Genomic DNA, 18091 nt, shown 5'->3' with positions numbered 1-18091 from the left:
CGTCATATGGACTATATAGCACACTTTGCATGTAACAATTTAAGTGTTCCCAATTTCTGAACTTAACTATTAATTTATTAAGGGAAACCAGAAAATCTATGCACAGTGAGACACATCTGAGTGGCATTTTGACGAACTTATAATAACAGCAGTTTTGCCTTTGGGATTTTTTTTTTTTTAATGTTTATTTAAGTAATCTCTACATGTGAGGCTCAAACTCACAACCCTGAGATCAAGAGTCACTCACTCTTCCAACTGACCTGGCCAGGCGCCCCGCCTTCTCAATCCTTTATACTAACATGTGAACTTTTAAATGTAACTGAAGACGTAATTGTGAAATTTGGACGCTAATCACATGTTTCTACAGGGTCAGGGAAGAAAGACAAGGAGTCCATGAACTTCTGCCCTCTGGGGGCTGACTGAAGGCAGGGAGCCCGACCAGTGTGAAGAGGCAGCAGGACGATCCCGGGCCGGGACCAAGCGTCTCCTCAGGTTCCCGCAACCACCACACCGCTTCGCCCACAGGGGACAGCGGTCGAAAGAGCAGCCAGTCCAGATGCGTACTGTCCCCACAGAACGAGCAGGGCCTGCTTTCTGTAAATGCAATTTTTTAAAGACTTTCAAACAAGCTTACTGCAGTAAGAACAGGGCAGACGTCTTCTGAAACCCGAGGGACTCTGACAACACCTGCATTGTATCAGATTGTTAACGCCCTCCAGACACTGCCGGGGAGGACAAGCATACCTACTTGTCACTTAAAGGGAGTCCAGCACACAGGCAGGATTACAGGCCTTTGAAGTCTAAAGTTAAAATTTTTCAAGTGGGCAATACTAGAATTTTCACCAAAGCAAAAAATTTAAAAAATAAGTAAAGAATATGGGGCGCCTGGATGGCTCAATCAGTTAAGCATCAACTTCGTCTCAGGCCACGATCTCCCCATTCACAGGTTCGAGCCCCGCATCGGGCTCTGTGCTGGCAGCTCAGAGCCTGAACCCTGCTTCGGATTCTGTGTCTCCCTCTCTCTCTGCCCCTCCCCCATTCATGCTCTGTCTCTCAAAAATAAATAAAACGTCTTTTAAAAAATTTTTAAATAAAGAATAAAAAAAGACTCCTAATAACATAAAATTTTTACAATAGTGATTACAGAATGTGGATTTTTAATGAATTTCATATGGCAATGAAGACATTCAACACTTAAAAACAATTACACCAATACAATAAAAACACTTGCTGTACACAACACTTATAAATGCATACTTCCCCCCCAAAGAAACTTGTTTTTCACAGATTTAAGCAACAAGTGATTTACATAGGATTCTTCAAATTCCAAAATATGTACACAATTTTTGTCTCTACAGAAACCGATGTGCAGTGGTTGAAAAAGAGTGCTGTTTTGTCCAACAACGTAGTTCTTATGAAACTTTCTATCAATACACATTTTCCAGTAACCACACACTTTCCTTCCATTATCAAATGAAATTCTGGACATGTGAGCATACAGAACAAAACCACTCTCATTTCCAAACACGATTTCAGATGAGATCACATGTGGCTGATCACGACTTAATCTCAGCCACACAAGTACACACATGCACATGGACGCTCACACACGCGCGCACACACACACGCGCGCGCGCGCGCGCACGCACACGCACGATCCCAAATCTCCACCACTCCCGAAAACACCACCACTAAGGCCACAGCAGCAGCTGAATGGAAGCACGTCAGAGGACGACGTGGTCGTGATAGTAGGGTGTCCTGCTCCTGAGAACTCTCCCCAAAAGCATGAGGCCTTGTGCCCCCGTGGAGACGCGGGAGGAGTGAGGAGGTCGGCCACTCCCGTTGGCGAGACAGTGAGCAGCTGCCGGCCACGGAGGGCACTAGTTTGCAGAGAACGAAATGGCCATCAAAAATATTTGTTTCAAAGCTTCCACTTTTTTTTAATCCGGCAGAGATCTGGTTCTTAAGTCTGATTCAACTGTGTTTGTATACGTTTTTCAGTGCTCCTAACAATGATTCTAAGACACCCAGACATTCAAATTAAAACACAACAGGAGCCCAAGAGCGTGGACACACAGATTGGAGGCCCGAGGTCGCCTGCACTCTGGCGCTGGGGGTGTGGTGCCCCTAGGTCGGCAGGGGCCAGAAGGCAGGCTTCAGAAATGACTTTCTGCGCCCTCCAGGCACCGACCTCAACCGTCCGTAGCAGGACGGGTTTCTCCTGGTCCTTCTTCCCTTCCAGACGGTGTCAATCATCTCAAAATCGTTCCAGAGAATTTGGGGCTGGAATTCCTCACGAGGTACCACACATAGGACCTGAGCCACGGGAGCCTCAAGTGAGGCGCGTTCACTCAGGACCCAGGGCGGCCCACACACTCCTCCGCCAGCCGTCACCACCAGAAGTGGGGCACCCACGATCGTCTTCACGGTCACCCTCTTGTGCCTCTCCAAGTGCACACACTCAAAGAATTAAAAATAGGAGGGCGGTATGCAGAGACGGCTCTTTATCAAAACTGTGACTGAGCAAGAAACACGAACTCACAAACAGCGGACAACAGTGAGTCCTACGAAGGCAAGAGCGACGGGCTCGCCCAGGCAGTGACAGGGCTGGCACGCGGGGGCGTCCCGGCTGCCGAAACGGGAGCAAGCTGCCGGCCTGCGACGCATCGCTGCAGCCGCCCCTGCCGGCCGCTATGATTGTCTGTCCTGCCTTCGGAACTGAACTGGGCATCCCAGCCACACGCAGTGGCGAGACGCCCCCGGTCTCCAAACATGCTGTTCTGAGGTAGTACTCATTTATTTGCATTGTTGGCTCTCAAACACCACCAAGGAAGTGAACCCCCTTAGAAATACGCAAACCAAAGTGTAGAATAGAAAATAAATAAGGTTTTGTTTTCAGGTAGCAGGCAGGGCCTTCTTCAAAAGGTCAAGTCACATTCAGTGGATAAGTCATCTGTAACTTCTCAAAACTGTTTATAACCATGGCTATAAACTAAAGTGCTTTAAATTTTGATTAGTATCTGAAATCAGTGATTAGAATCACATTTTTGAATTTGCTAACATGAGACCTCAGGAGATTGAAATGATTTTCCACAAAAAGAGCAGAAACTTTTTCTTTTCAAACGACTCTCCAAATGCAAAGTCTGCATCCTACTTCTGTTAGCGTCTAACATCCAGGTTGTTTCACGTAACTACGACGGGACGGAGTTGAAGCTCCGTGACAGCACGGCACACGCTACAACCTCACGCGGAAGCAACCCTCAAGTCTTCCAGCGCACCTGCCGTGCGTCAGCCAACGCGGGTGCGGCTCCGCGACCTTCCCGGCACAAGGCAGGCGTGTATAATTATTCCAGAAACGCTACACTCTACTTGCGCCTCACAGTAAGTACGCGGGTTCACATTTAACTCACGCAAACGTAATGCCCTCCTGTCAGCTGTCAGACGCCAGCAACTCACAACACACGACGTGCTACGGGGAAGGGGCTTCGTCTCCACTGCACGGAGGGCGCCAGCACACACACAAGACGAAAATAAAACTTAGGACCATACGTTTTGCTGTACATTTCATGCAAGCTGGGTACAATGAGAAAAGAACATACAAATCACCCTCGTCAGGGCCCGACTCTCAGAAAAAGGGCTTGACCAACAGGAGAAAAGCGGCACCGGTCCACAGGTCCACGGCGAACCACGCGACTAAGGAACGCCGGCAACCTCATTTCTCTTGTAACAACGCAGGGATGTTGATGTTCCAGCCAATGGCTTGCCTGTCAAACCCGCAGGTGAACAGATTGCACATGGGGTGGTCCTCGCTCCACGCCGAGCAGCACACCATTCTTCTGTGGCCCTATTATCACACAAACCAGAATTAGTATATCCTTCCCAAAGCAGAAGCGCGATAAAACCTCAGCCAGATTTACAACTACACGAATCAAGGCGACGGAGTCGAAAGAAAAAAACATTAACAGGAGGCATTAGTCAACACGAGCCACAAACCGTGCACGTGGCAACAAGCTTTCGGCCACGTGCTGCGGAGAGGCCAAGGCGGGGCGAGGGGCGTCAGCACACGTGACCAAAAGCATTTTGTGATTCTTTAATAAACGAGTAAGATTATAGTCAGGCAAAAAGAATATATGATCAATTTGAAGATTTTTAATGAGCTAGATAATATTTGGGAATAAAATAAAGGAAATCCATTCAAAGACCTCAAAGACCATTTTAACAAATAGTTGGCTCAGGTAATAAAGTGGCCAGAAAAATACATTTCGTATCAAATAAGACAAGGATAAAATAAATGATCTTTCAAGTCAATTCCTGCTACCTTCAGGAAGTCCAGCTAAGTTATCAGAATGCTGGAAAAAATTACTGCCAAACACTAGCAAAGTTTTTAGAATGTGATATACCTAGTGTATACGTGTAGAGACACAGCAATGCCTCGGCACATGTGAATATACTTCCAGATTAACGTGATCACGGTCTAGTGATAAAGTACAAGAAACAGGATTAAGGAAAGCTGACAGAAATTTCAGAAGTAAAAGGAACACTCAGAAGAATGGCACAGGGACACCCCACCCCCCCACCCCCCCCACCGGGTGGCTCAGCTGGTGAAGTGTCAGACTCTTGGTTTTGGCCCCGGTCACGATCCCACAATCCTGAGATCAAGCCCCGCATCAGGCTCTGCACTGACAGTGTGGAGCCTGCCTGGCATTCTCTGTCTCCCCCCTCCCCCCTCAATCTGTCCCTCCCCAGCTTGTTCTCCCTCTTAAAAAAAGAAAGGAAAAAAACAAGAATGGCACAGAAGTTCCCTGGTAAAGCATCCACATGTGGAAAGTGCTCTCTATGACAAAGAACACAACAGTCCACAAAATAAAGTACTGCCAACAGAAACCCACACAACAAAGGGTTTCAAGAGCAATGTTGTTAGGCTTCTTTGTTAAAAACCTCAGAAGAAAGAGGGAACGATGCATCCATTAACTGGCAGTGATCAGGACTCTGCACAGGAACCAGTTAAAGATCAGTCAACTCAAGGCACTGCCAACAGAAACCCTCAGGTCAGGTGCTTAGTAAGGGGGTAAGGCAGGGCCAGCCAGCACGCAGAACGCTGGCAAAGGAGCACTCGCCCAGGACCCACCTGGAGTCCAGCCTCCTGTGTCCCTCGGACCCGAGTGCACACGGACATGCCTGGGGCACATGTGTACTTTAGAAACGCCCCGCCCCCTCTCGGGTCACAATGTGCACACTGCACAGAGCGCTGCACACCGGCCACGGGCCAGTGTGCCTTCTGGAACAGCTCACAGACACGCTGCACCCAGAGCCTTGTCCCTTGGCCCCTCCAGCACTCCACAGAGCTCGCTTGGCATGAAACACACTTTTGGGAAACACCACCTGCACTCTCCCCAAAGTAAAACAAGTTCACGCTGTCAGCCACCTTCCCTCTAGCTACCAATTTCAAATAAGGTTGTTGTTTTGTCTTCTTAAAGTCTGTCGGTTCAAAGAAGCCGGGGCGACAGAAAGCAGGGACTGCCGGCTGTGGTTCCGGGACGCCGAGCCCAGCATTTTTCTATCTGAAGAAGTGTCACAAGTTCAGAATTAAGTGAAACGTTACTCATCAATCTTAAAAATAATTCTATTCAACACAACACTTCAGGAGGAAACAAATCCGAGCACCACAAATTCTACAGTTTCAACAGGGCTACACGTGTACAGACAACCAACGCGAGTTGCCTCCACGGGATCAGCACCACCAGAACCGCTCACAACTCCGTACTTTCTCGAGGAAAACGTTCTCAAAGTAGACGTCGTGCACGCCCGACCTCGTGTTCCAGGCGCAGCCCTCACAGGCCGCACAGCGCCGTCAGGTACCACACATGGGTCCCAGCGTGTTAACGACGCAGCGTGCACGCACAGCAGGGACTCTGCAGGTGCCAAGCTCGAACCTTCCCTTTGTCGGGGGGGAGGTGAAGATTTTATTAAGCACTCTAATTTCACGAGTACCTTTCCTGTGACGTGTACTCAAAGAATAGAGTTTCAAAATGAACTTAGGACAGTACGCGTACAAGCCCCGAGGGGGAGAGCGGGTGAAGCCCCGTGTTGAGGGCAGAGGCCTTTCACGGAGAGTTGGTGCCACGTAAAGTCAGGCCTCGCTGACAGCCAACACCCTTCGCCGTTGGCCTCTGAAGCCACCTTCGGTCTACAGCTCCTAACACCAGGGCCGGCCTGCGGGTCACAAACCACTCTGTGAGGCTTTACACAAGACGACAGGGGGCGCCTCCACAAGGGGTCGGCAGAGCCACGGCCATGGGGCAGCAAGCGTGGCAGGCGCTGGGGGCACAGACACTGACTGCAGCGTCAGGGGCCACATGAACTGGCTCGCCCACGCGGCTGTCACACTGACACACGGCAAAGGCGTGGGAGGAAAAGGAGGGGGGCCAGGGGGCAAGGCTCAGTTAAGCACCAGGCCTGCAGAGGTGCGGCCTCAGCGATGGGGGTTGAGGGGTAGTGGGGGAAGATGGGAGGGGAGGGGTGGGGGGATGCAGGAGGGAGCGTATGGGGGGTTATGCATCACAGCAACATCCACTGCCCCACAGGAGCCGTCGGGAACCACCTAAGTGCGAACTCCCAGGTGGCACGCCGGGAATGTGCATCAGCAGGTCTGAGCCGCAGCCACGGCCACGAGCACCACACTCCCCCTCCCCCGCACCGTCTGGGCTGACTCCCAGCAAAGCTGCATCTAGATGGGCTTTTCCCGTCCTGCACCTGCCAGGGAAAGGGCTCTTCCGGTCTGGGCGGGGCGGGTCCTCTTCTGAAAGAGGCCCCTCGGCCCACACCTCTGCGTCCGAGTGAGGGCGCACACTTTCACTTGCCAAGAGGTGAGGCTGTGCTGTCCCGGAGGGGGACCGCCACCACGGGCGCCCTCTGCTCCCCACACGAGACTGGGGGGCGGAGTGCGCCATCTCATTTAAGTTTAAAAACATGTGGCACACTCAGTTCAGGTACCGGGGAACCCTTCGACTTTAAATTTTGTGAGTCCTAAACACAGATCAAGTACTTTCAGCGAAATCTAGCGTCCAATGACAGTAGGAAAATAAGAATGTGACGCCTCTGGTGTGTTTATATCGGTTACAATTATAAAAGCACTTATGTCTAGTATATCTGGATCATTTAAACATACCGCTAGTTTCTCTCTTTTTAGAAAACCTAAAACGACGTGGGGCTCGTCGGTCAGTGGTGACCTAGGACGCAGACTCCACGCTGTCCCCAAGGCTCGCTGCCAACACGCGGGGCGAACACGCGGGGCGAAAGCACACCTACCTGCCGGCTGCTACGGGGGAGCCGCGCCAGCCGCACGCCCGACATGTCGAACAGCCTCACTTGCCGGTTGTCGTGTGGGAGGGCGATTATCTTCTGGCCGACGCATACGTTGATCCTGCGAAGGGGAGACGAAGTGGGTTATGGATGAAGTCGGGACGGCACAAGTCCCCGAGTTTACAGACTATCACGCAGTGGGAGACTTCGCACCATTCACGCTTCAAGGCAGGTGCTATCTGTCTGCAGCGTCAGCACACAGAGACCGAGTCACTTACCTGTAATGACAGTGACTCAAATGCAGCCCCACAGCGCTTGCCCAAAGGTGGCTCATTCTTCTCCTTTGAAGCTCACCGCCCCAGCCCGATTTCATACTCACATTTCAGCAGCACACAGGGGATACTAAATCTGCATGAGGATCAATAAAAAATAATCCCCCCTGCAAAAAATACTTCCCCGGAAGTCTAATGCACTTTTCCAAGTGCTCTCTTAAACACCACATGTACATGAATAACACACTGCATGACAAGCCACCCTCTCAGGACATAACAAGCAGCCCTCTTCACCTGTTGATGGCAGAGTCTGTGCGAATAGTCGCAATGGGGGATCTCATATTCCTTAAATCCCAGACCTTCACGGTGCGGTCATCGCTGCCCGAAACAACATTATCTCCCACGGTGAACACGGCCGAGGTCACGGTGCTACAAGTAAAGGGCACAGGTTCAAAAGATCATCAGCAAGTCCCAAGATGCAGACACAAGTCCTCTCCACCTGCGTAATGAGCACACAATCCCGCTGCCAGAGAGACTGGTGAGGCAGGTGGAAAGGCTACTGGAGACGTGGAAGCGGACAGTTGTCTCCGAATCCACTAACTCCTGCTTCAATCTCCCTGTGAGTGTAAACACAATGAGCATTAGAAAAGTACAGTCCATTCTACTCAGCTCTACCTTCTCAGGCAATGGAGCAAAGAGAAGCTACTGGAAGACATCGATTAGACAGAACCTGCCAAAATGTCTACATACTCGCACCTGATAGCACAAATGTAAAAAAAAAAAAAAGAAAAGAAAGAAAAGAAAAATCCAGCCTAACTTTCAGTTTAATCAGAACATTGGAGAAAAACCTATTCCTTTAACTCAACCACCACCACCACCACCACCAATTTAAAAACGTGCCAAGAATTTAAACAGAACTTTCTCCACGGAAGATTCACAAAAGGCCAAAAAGCCCATGAAAAGATGCTCACCGTCAACCATCAGGGGAACGCAAATCAAAACCACAGCATCCCATCTCACTCCCCTTAGAATGCCTTCCATCAAAAAAACAGAACACAAGTGTTGGTCAGGACGTGGAGAAAAGGAACCTCATGCCCTGTTGGTGGGAATGCAAGCTGGTGCAGCCACTGTGGAGGACAGTGTGGAGGACAGTGTGGAGGCTCCCTGTATAGTTAAAAATAGAACTACCCTGCGATCCAGCAACACCACTACCGGGCATGCATCCCAAGGAAACGGATCAGTACCCTGAAGAGGTACCTGCGCCCCCATGTTCACAGCAGGCAGGACACGCAAACCACCTGATGTTGACACACGAATGTACAAAGAAGATGGGATGTGTGTACGAACAACAGGGTCTTATTGGGCCATAAAAAAAAGACAGAAATCCCGCTGTCATCACGGGGATGAATGTGGACACCATGCTATATCAGGCAGTGGAGGGGGGCCCACGTGTGATGCACAGAGAACAGGGGGAGGAAGGTAAGCCTGGACTTGAAGCCAACGGCCCCTCTGAACCCCCGTCTCAAACACACAGGAGCGTCAGGCCTGGCCTGGTGCAGAGGCCACGACAAGCTGGGAGGGACTCTGACGCCCAGCCTCCCCCGTGGACTCCGGTTCTCAGGGAGTTGTGGCCAAGTTAAATTTCAGTGAACATTCTGCTAAATTAATGAAAAAAGTCTCCACAAAAGACCGTCTCACCTTATGTTAATGAAATGCTGAAAGACATTAGGTTTTTAATAAATCACCATCCTGACAGGTATTGTAGGGCATCAAAGGGAAAAGCTGGCGCGGGGGCCATGGCTCTCCAGGCACCCTCGGACTCGGGTCCCCGGGGGAACCCACTGTGCCATGACTGCTCGCTGGAAAAGCTCAGACTCTGCCGAACTCCAGCTGACTCATTTATCTTGTCGCCGAGAGCAGCCGGGCGTGTGCTTCCAGCTGACAGCGCACTACCTTCTCACCGCACACCACTGGCCGATCTGGAACATTCCGCTCCCTCCGCGGGTCTCAATCACCGGAGAGACTGTAATGCTAGCACTCCTCATTAGGACTAACAGCTGTCTTCCCAGTCACACAGAGACACAAAGCTGTTTTGCATAACAATCTGCCGGAATTTCATAGCTAAGAAAAAAAAAAAATACACGATGTGTGGAAAATGCTGGCCCGGAAATGCCAGGCAGTGCACTCTCCTGGCCCCACATCAGAAGCAGCGCAGAGCCCCCCGCTTCTCACCTTTCAGATGGAGCTCGCCACAAAACCAAGAGATCCGTTTGCATCAGAAGGACAGAGCAGAGGAGCAAGCACTCAGGCAAGGGCAGGGGCGTCCTCTGGACGGGAGGGAGTCCGCCTTTGAAGAGCGCATCCAGGAGGAAATCAGTGTGGCCCATCGCCCTACCAAGGACGGGGCAGTGTTTGTGACATCCCTGCGGCCCAGCACAGGCCGGCAGGACAGACCACACCTGCCCTCACGCCTGCACACAACGGAAGACCTGTCCTGACCACGTCCTCCCTGGCTACCGCTTCCCGCTTCCCAGACCGTCCTTTGAAACTAAGCCCCGCACAGACGAAGCAAGTGCTCTGCAGCCTGCCCTAACATGGAGGGTCCTGGAGAGCACACGCACTGTGCCCGGCCCACCCCGTGTACTCCTCAGTGCGCACACGACGCACATGGGCCTGTGTCTTAAGATCTGAGACAACTAAATGGAAAACAACCCTTTTCCAAATGATACATTTCTGAACACTCCTTGATGGCGAACTCTCAAAAAAGCAGGCCCTAAGATAAACATTTAAAGGAAAAGTCACACTGGTGTCACATCTGGTTCGCTTTCAGGATCTGGAATTCAAATGCTCCCGGAAGAAAGAAGTTAAAGCAGCGCCAGCTCAGTATCCAACCCGGTCCCCCTCCTCCCTGAGCCTGTCTTCAGCAAACCGAGACGTCGTCACCGACAGGACCGAAGTGCAGGACCGCCCACTCGACAGAGCAGGTCCCGCTCGCCTCAGGGAACATGCCACAGCGAACAAGGGCCAGCGCCAGCGGGGCAGCGATGGGACAGGGGCAGTTTTTCGGGCAACAGTGTAACTGTGACACTGAAACGTGCCGCTGCTGGGTCTTGTGACAATACCTCAAAGAAGCTTCGCAATCACCAGGGTCATCACGCCGCAGCGACGGCTGCGAGCAGCATCACAGGTGCATCAGAACGGTGCCTTTCGTTAACCAAGTTCTCCTCCAGCGCATTTTATTAACTGAATCAGTAACTTTTCCATAGATTATTCAAAGATGATCATTCTACACAACTTGATTTAAAAGGGTTACAGAGATTTTTAAACAAGGGGGTTACAGAGAAGTTAAACTTAGGAAGATTCACAGGGTAACCTCATGCTTGTAGTATCAAGGGCCAAGGCTCTGATTTCCTTTCTGTGAAGCCTGGTCACTATTTCATTCTGATCAAACGATGTAACAGCCAAGCATCAATAAGTTTTGAACATTTGTAATTACATCAACAACTGTGACACGGGGCACCTGGGGGGCTTGGTCGGTTAAGCGTCTGATTCTTGATTTCGGCTCAGGTCTTGATCTGGGTTCATGAGATTTTGGCTCTGCGCGGTCAGCATGGGGCCTGCTTGGGATTCTCTCTCTCCCTCTCTCTGCCCCTCCCCTTCTCTCTCTCTCTCTCTCTCTCTCAACATAAACAAACATTAAAATACAAATAAGTTAGGTGAAGAGTGATCTCCCTCAGGTTTTAATAACCTAACTGTCCATTCCCTTAGTTTCTGAATGCAAGACTTTGCTAGTTACGTGCTGATGCGCTCACAGCCAATGTCCCAATGTCAGCATCACGTGACTCTGGGCATAAAAACTAGGATGTGAACAATTTAAAAGGCTTCCCTTCTTTTTTAAATCTTCCGAAAGGAAAACTGTTTCTACATCAGCCTTGAAATAATGAGATACAGAAAAGCCCTGTTCATCAGAATAACCAGGAAAATTGAAGTTAGAAAGGTATTAGGAACCGTAAGATTTTTACTCTCCAGAAACTGCAAAGTCGAAGAGAGAGTGCTCTTTCCTGAAGAAGCCCCAGAGGGCACGGGTCCGTCCTGGATCGGAGGTGAGCTGTCACAGGCCTGGGAAGACCCCTCTTCTTCACCTGGACGTCCCTCACACCACAGTGGGGGTGACTCCACGTAAACCCGGGCTGCGGGCGCCTGAGGGCCCTTGTGGCCCAGGGACCGTGTGCAAGCACGTTTCAGAACTGGGAGTGTGAGCGCGTCCACCAGAAGTGGCACAGGACACACGGAAGATGATACACGTATGACATGTGGACACATGCACACGCATGTGCTGGCATACCCACCGGACGTGACACTGGCTACACGGCCCATGACGTGTGTGCGTGTGTGTGTGCGTGAAATGAGCCAGAACCGAGCTCTGACACAGAAGTGACGCTCCTTCAACTCTCTGAGGAGCAAGTGTCCTTTACGCCAGCATATGATTTACTCACGGAGGGAGCCTGAGGGGCGAGACACCCTTGGCACCAGGAGGCACCCGTGGGCCCCACACTCAAGCACCCCCTCACTCTGAAAGGTCAGAATTAGCTACCAGCACAGCCTTCCAACACCTCACATTTCCTTACTCATCCAGAGGAGCAACCCAAGCGATGGGCCCCTGGTTTTTTAACACATGTGGAATTCACACTTACCTTCCCAGGGGGCCCAGTGTTCACAGCCCCTCCCCCAGGACAGGTGCCGCCTCGGCACAGGGCACTGCTCTTCACCAGACATGTCACGGGCGTCAGCAGTCACGGTAACGTGGGTGGGGGCATGCCACGCACACAACAGGAAAGCACTTTCATCTGTCAAGTTCACTAAGCTTCCGCCAAACTATACTCCCTTAAGCAAAGGTTCCGACTCTAAAGCTGGTGACTCTCCAGGACTGCAAGTCTTGGAGCCCCGTCCACGCATCAGGCAAGGAGCCCAGGAGACCAGCGAGGGAGGGGGTGCAGGGCTCCCCAGTGCCGAGTCTCACAGCAAGCCTGCCTGCACTCCTGGGATTCCAGGGGCCATTGTCACAGTGACACCCTCGACAGTATCCAATCACCTCCAAGTCCGTGCACCCCACACTGGCCCTTGGACAGCCGGCCACAGCACACTGACGGCAACCCACTCCTCACACGGGGCTGTCCTCAGGCACACCCGCTGGTCCGAGAAGCTGACTTTGCACACGCTGTTCCCGGCCCTCCCTGCAGGGACGCTTCACCAGACGGGTAAGGGGGGACACAGCACTCAGTCCATGGGAGATGCCAACACAGAAAAGCACTTCCAGGGAGCCAACCTAAACACTCAGAGCAGAAACAGCACGTAGGAGGTCGCTGAATGCACCCAAAGTCCCTCTCAGAGCACCCACTTAAGACAGTCTTTTTTGGGGAATGCAAGCTGGTGCAGCCACTCTGCAAACAGTATGGAGGTTCCTCAAAAAACTAAAAATAGAACTACCCTACAACCCAGCAATTGCACGACTAGGCATTTATCCATGGGATACAGGTGTGCTGTTTCGAAGGGGCACATGCACCCCCATGTTTATAGCAGCACTATCGACAATAGCCAAAGGATGGAAAGAGCCCAAATGTCCATCAATGGATGAATGGATAAAGATGTAGTGTATATATATATATATATATATATATATATATATATATACATACACACACAATGGAGTATTACTCTGCAATCAAAAAGAATGAAATCTTGCCATTTGCAACTACATGGATGAAACTGGAAAGTATTATGCTAAGTGAAATTAGTTAGAGAAAGACAAAAATCATATGACTTCACTCATGAGGACTTTAAGAGACAGAACAGACGAACATAAGGGAAGGAAAACAAAAATAATATAAAGACAGGGAGGGGGACAAAACACAAGAAACTCTTAAATATGGAGAACAAACTGACGGTTACTGGAGGGGTTGTGGGGGGGGGATGGGCTAAATGGGGGAGGGGCCCTAAGGAATCTACTTCTGAAGTCATTGTTGCACTATATGCTAATTTGGATGTAAATTTTAAAAATAACAATAACATTTAAGAAAAAAAAAAAAGACAGTCTTTTTTAGGGGGCGCCTGGGTGGCTCAGTCGGTTAAGCCTCTGACTTTAGCTCAGCTCATGATCTCACAGTTCAAGAGTTTTGAGTCCCGCGTGGGGCTCCATGCTGACAGCTCAGAGCCTGGAACCTGCTTCAGAGTCTATGTCTCCTGCTCTCTGCCCCTCCCCTCCTCACACTTTGTCTCTAAAAAATAAAAAAATAAAAAAAAAAGACAGTCTTTTTAAAAAAGTCCTGGTCCTTGAGGGACTTTGGAGAAAACACTAAGTGGAGCATCTCACTCTGAGAACAGAAAGGAAATGGAGCGTGACTCTGCTCCGTCGGCAGCACCCGCACCCCGCGGGTCCAACGCCACGGCCGAGTGCAAGCAAGTGCGGACGCCGGGCGGGTGATCCGAGCCCACCGGGGCCTGGCGTGGGCAGGGGCCAGGCACACGCACCATGCCAGCTCTGCCATCGGGCGGCTGCTCTGTCCCCACTCCACTCGCTGCACGCCTCGCGCCGTGGCTTCTGCTGACACGTGCAGGTTGGGCCAGACACGACTCAGCTGTGAACGAGGCTGTGACGGTGCAGGGTCAGGAGGTACTTAGTCTGTGGTCACAGCCTGACGATCTTCTCTTGGGTCATCTCGGTGCAAAGTGAAGCGACCTGACAGCTCACGACCAAGCTGTCAAGTACACTGAGTTAAATGCACTAATTTCCCTGAAGTCCTTATTTTTATTAGTTCCCTATCAGCTCTACTTAAATGGGGAATTTTGAAAGCATAAATAAATACTACATCTCCTCTTACTTTTAAAAACTATACTCCAAATTGGAGACAACTTTCAAATGCATCAGCAGGGCACTGTGAAGGAAACCGCGGGCCCAAAGCCAGAGGTGCAGGGAGTTGCAGGGGCCACATGGGACACCCCCGAGGTCTCCCGGAGCAAAGCGGCGGCACCTGCAGAACGGCCCCGTTCACAGGAAAACCAGCCTCGCCTGCGTGCACGAGGTGCAGGGGACCCGGCCCAGCAGCTCGAGACGCACACAGTATTCGCTAACGTCCCCTGCTCCTTTCCAGGACACCATGACAAAACGTGTGCGAATACAAATGACACTTGCAAAAACACACCTTAACACGACCACTGGGGCAGAATACCAGAAGTTGACACAGTCCAGGAGTCCTTTCTGTCTCTCAACCAACTACTGCCAGTAGTTACAGAACTCTCTAAACCTTCTCAAAACAAAATTATTTTCAAACCATCTAATCAAAGAGAAGACAGGGGCGCCTGGGTGGCTCAGTCGGCTGAGTATCCAACTCTTGATTTTGGCTCAGGTCATGATCTTATGGTTCATGGGATCAAACCCTGCATCAGGCTCCGTGCTGACGATGTGAAGCCTGCTTGGGATTCTCTCTCCTCCCCTCTCTGCCCCTCCCCCACGCGCACACACATGTGAGATGCACTCTCTCTCTCAAAATAAAAATAATAAGGGGCACCTGGGTGGCTCAGTTGGTTGAGTATCCAACTTCAGCTCGGCTCATGATCTCACAGTTCATGAGTTCAAGCCCCACATGGGGCACGTGCTGTCCATGAGAAGCTTGCTTCAGATTCTCTGTCCCCCTCTCTGCCCCCTCCCCTGCCTGCATGCACAGGCTCTCTCAAAAACAAACATTTAAAAAATAATAAAAATAATAATAATAAAAAGACGACAACTGAACCAGACTCTCAGGCACTTGGGCAGGGAGTGCAGAACTGCAAGAGGCTTAGGCTCAAAGGCATTTGAGGCCAGCATGATGCTATGGGCCCTTCCGGAGCCATCCCCCAGTACTGAAAAGAAACCGTGCAGCACAACACGCTCCCCACGTCCTCCTTCTCCTCTTCCCGGACAAGGGCTTACAAATGGCCACCAAGAGTAACAGACTTACAAACCAAAAGCAGTCTACCAAAATCTCAGCCTCCAAGGTGGTCTGTCACCAGACTGCCACGCATCCACCCCTACCATGGGCCTGCATACAAGCTGAGTCACTGACCAAGCACAGAATTCAAGACTTAAATCAACCACTATCCAATTGAAGGGGTCATGATGTTGAAAGGCTTTCTCTTTTTTTTTTTTTTTTTTAAGCATAGAGAGAGAGAGAAAATGCATGCATGCCCAAGTGGGGGGGGGGGGAGGGAGAGGGACAAAGGGAGAGGGGAAGGGGGAAAGAGAGGGAGAGAGAGGGCGAGAGAGGGAGAGAGGGGGTGAGAGGAGGAAAGGGGGGGAGAGGGAGGGGGAAGGGGGGAGAGAGGGGGAGGGAGGGAGAGGGAGAGAGGGAGAGAGGGAGAGAGGGGAAGGGAGGGAGAGGGGGAGAGGGGGGGAGGGGGAGAGGGGGGGAGAGGGGGAGAGGGGGAGAGGGGGAGAGAGGGAGAGGGAGAGGGAGAATATGAACAAATGAATCCCAAGCAGGCTCCACACCATCAGCACAGAACTCATCGCAGGGCTCGATCTCACAAACTGTGAGATCATGACCTGAGCTGAAATCAAAATATGGACACGTAGGGGCGTCTGGGTGGCGCAGTCGGTTGAGCGTCGGACTTCAGCCAGGTCACGATCTCGCGGTCCGTGAGTTCGAGCCCCGCGTCGGGCTCTGGGCTGATGGCTCAGAGCCTGGAGCCTGTTTCCGATTCTGTGTCTCCCTCTCTCTCTGCCCCTCCCCCGTTCATGCTCTGTCTCTCTCTGTCCCAAAAATAAATAAACGTTGAAAAAAAAAAATTTTTTTTTAAAATATGGACACGTAACCAACTGAGACACGCAGGCACCCCAATGCTTTTTCTCTTTAAAAGTATAAAGAAAATTGTTAATAACCTGACACAAAATTCAAAGCCACTTTCACCTTCATACATAAATGACTGAGAATTTGGTATTTACTATGAAATACCTTCCCTGGGAATTTGGGAATGAAAGCATATGATCATGTCTTAACTTTAAAGCAATCATTGTGAAAAAAAAACTATGAACATTATCGCATCTCCAATTAAAACCAAATACAAAAAATAAAAATAAATAAGTGTTGTTACCAATAAAAAAGCAATCATAATTTTTAATCTGATTTTATTTTATTTTTTGTTAGATGTAGTGTTTTGTTTTCTTTAGAAGAAAGCACCGAAGTTCACATTTGGAGGATAAAGTTATTATTATATAGGGAGAATTAAAGCAAAACAGAAAGAAAAAACTTTGCACTCTCAGAGATTTTATCCACGGTGAGCTAATTCGAGTTTCTTCAATGCCAGAGTTTATTCACACTTATGAACACTGTCAGCTGGGTACAGACTAGAGTCATTGGCCACCCACAGGGAAAGCTTAATGACCAGTGACTGCCTCAACTGTCAGTCCCTTTTTATAGCAACTGAAACAAGACAAAACAAAACAAAACATAAGAAAAACGTGAGGCGGGGGTGGGGGTGGGGGTGGTTCCGCCAGGCCCCCCAGAGAAGCGGCTGTGCTGGGCAGTGCAATCCTCGTGGGCAGCTCTCGTGCCGCCTTCAAGGGACACTTCGTGGATCTCACCCGAAGGTAAGTCTGGGTACCACGAAAGCGTCCTGCAGACGCACCTCTGTACACACAGCCCACGTGGTAAGAGTCCAGCTGGGATGACCGGTGTGCCCGAGTCTAGGCCGGCGCGAGGGTGCCACTGCGTCCCAGGAGGGAGGGCAGGGCGTCGTACCACGACACTGCCTGAAAAGCTCACCTACTCAATCATCCCGTCAGGGGAGAAACTCGTCAACACACAAGGATTTAGCTTATTTCAGATGAAAAGCACTGTATTTCAGCTCCACCTCCTGACAATGAAGACAAACATCTATGAAAACAAACTGCCAGCGTTTGAAATTCCTGTGACGTTCCAAAATATTTCAGTTACCCATTTCTGTTATTTCCGAGAACAGTACACACTACAATTTCTCATCCCTGACTATTAGGAGAACAATCTGTTACATAAAATATCTAATATTTACCTTCATATAAATCGGTACCCCTTGCTACTATAGCAGATAGTCAAATAGTAACAGACACACATTTATACTAAGTAAATCCTATTATGCTAAAATTCCTATTATAATGAACAGCTTTCACAGTACAAAGTAAAAATACACATGGAACACAACAAAGAAGAAAATAACATTATTTGTCCTTTCTAAAAATTTACAAGAACCTTAAGCAGAGCTTACGTGAAGAAGTAATAACAACAGCAGCATAAATTTCCAGAGAAACCGTGTGGCTATAGATTTGTACCCTTGCAGTGAAGCACTACACCTCAAACTCTCTTTTCACAAAAAGGCACAGAATCCACACAGAAGCATGAGGAGAACAGTCACCTCTCTCCTAGATCCTAGAGAAATCAAACTAGGATGGGACACCTGGGTGGCTCAGTCGGTTAAGTGTCCAACTGGGACTCAGGCCATGATCTCAC

The 18091-nt window shown here is 50.1% G+C and overlaps 1 protein-coding gene across 7 annotated transcripts in view; it reads right to left on the bottom strand.

The window, feature by feature from the left end:
- Window positions 1-1140: 1140 nt before the first annotated feature.
- The window catches only part of WDR37 (WD repeat domain 37), a 63964-nt gene continuing 47013 nt past the window's right edge, over window positions 1141-18091 (bottom strand). For 4 of the 7 annotated variants that reach the window (XM_043562985.1, XM_043562986.1, XM_043562989.1 and 1 more), the window contains exons 12-14: window positions 7869-8003; window positions 7309-7423; window positions 1141-3844 (exon numbers count right to left, since the gene is read on the bottom strand). In XM_043562985.1, coding sequence (XP_043418920.1) covers window positions 3713-3844; window positions 7309-7423; window positions 7869-8003 — 382 coding nt within the window. In that variant the 3' untranslated portion in view covers window positions 1141-3712. Of the gene's footprint in view, window positions 3845-4400; window positions 4475-7308; window positions 7424-7868; window positions 8004-18091 lie in introns of all 7 variants that reach the window. The other 3 variants (XM_043562984.1, XM_043562983.1, XM_043562987.1) reach the window with 1 other exon arrangement.

The sequence above is a fragment of the Prionailurus bengalensis genome, chromosome B4 (genome assembly GCF_016509475.1).
Source record: "Prionailurus bengalensis isolate Pbe53 chromosome B4, Fcat_Pben_1.1_paternal_pri, whole genome shotgun sequence".
Taxonomy (NCBI): domain Eukaryota; kingdom Metazoa; phylum Chordata; class Mammalia; order Carnivora; family Felidae; genus Prionailurus; species Prionailurus bengalensis.
This window is presented reverse-complemented; position numbering and strand designations above follow the sequence as displayed.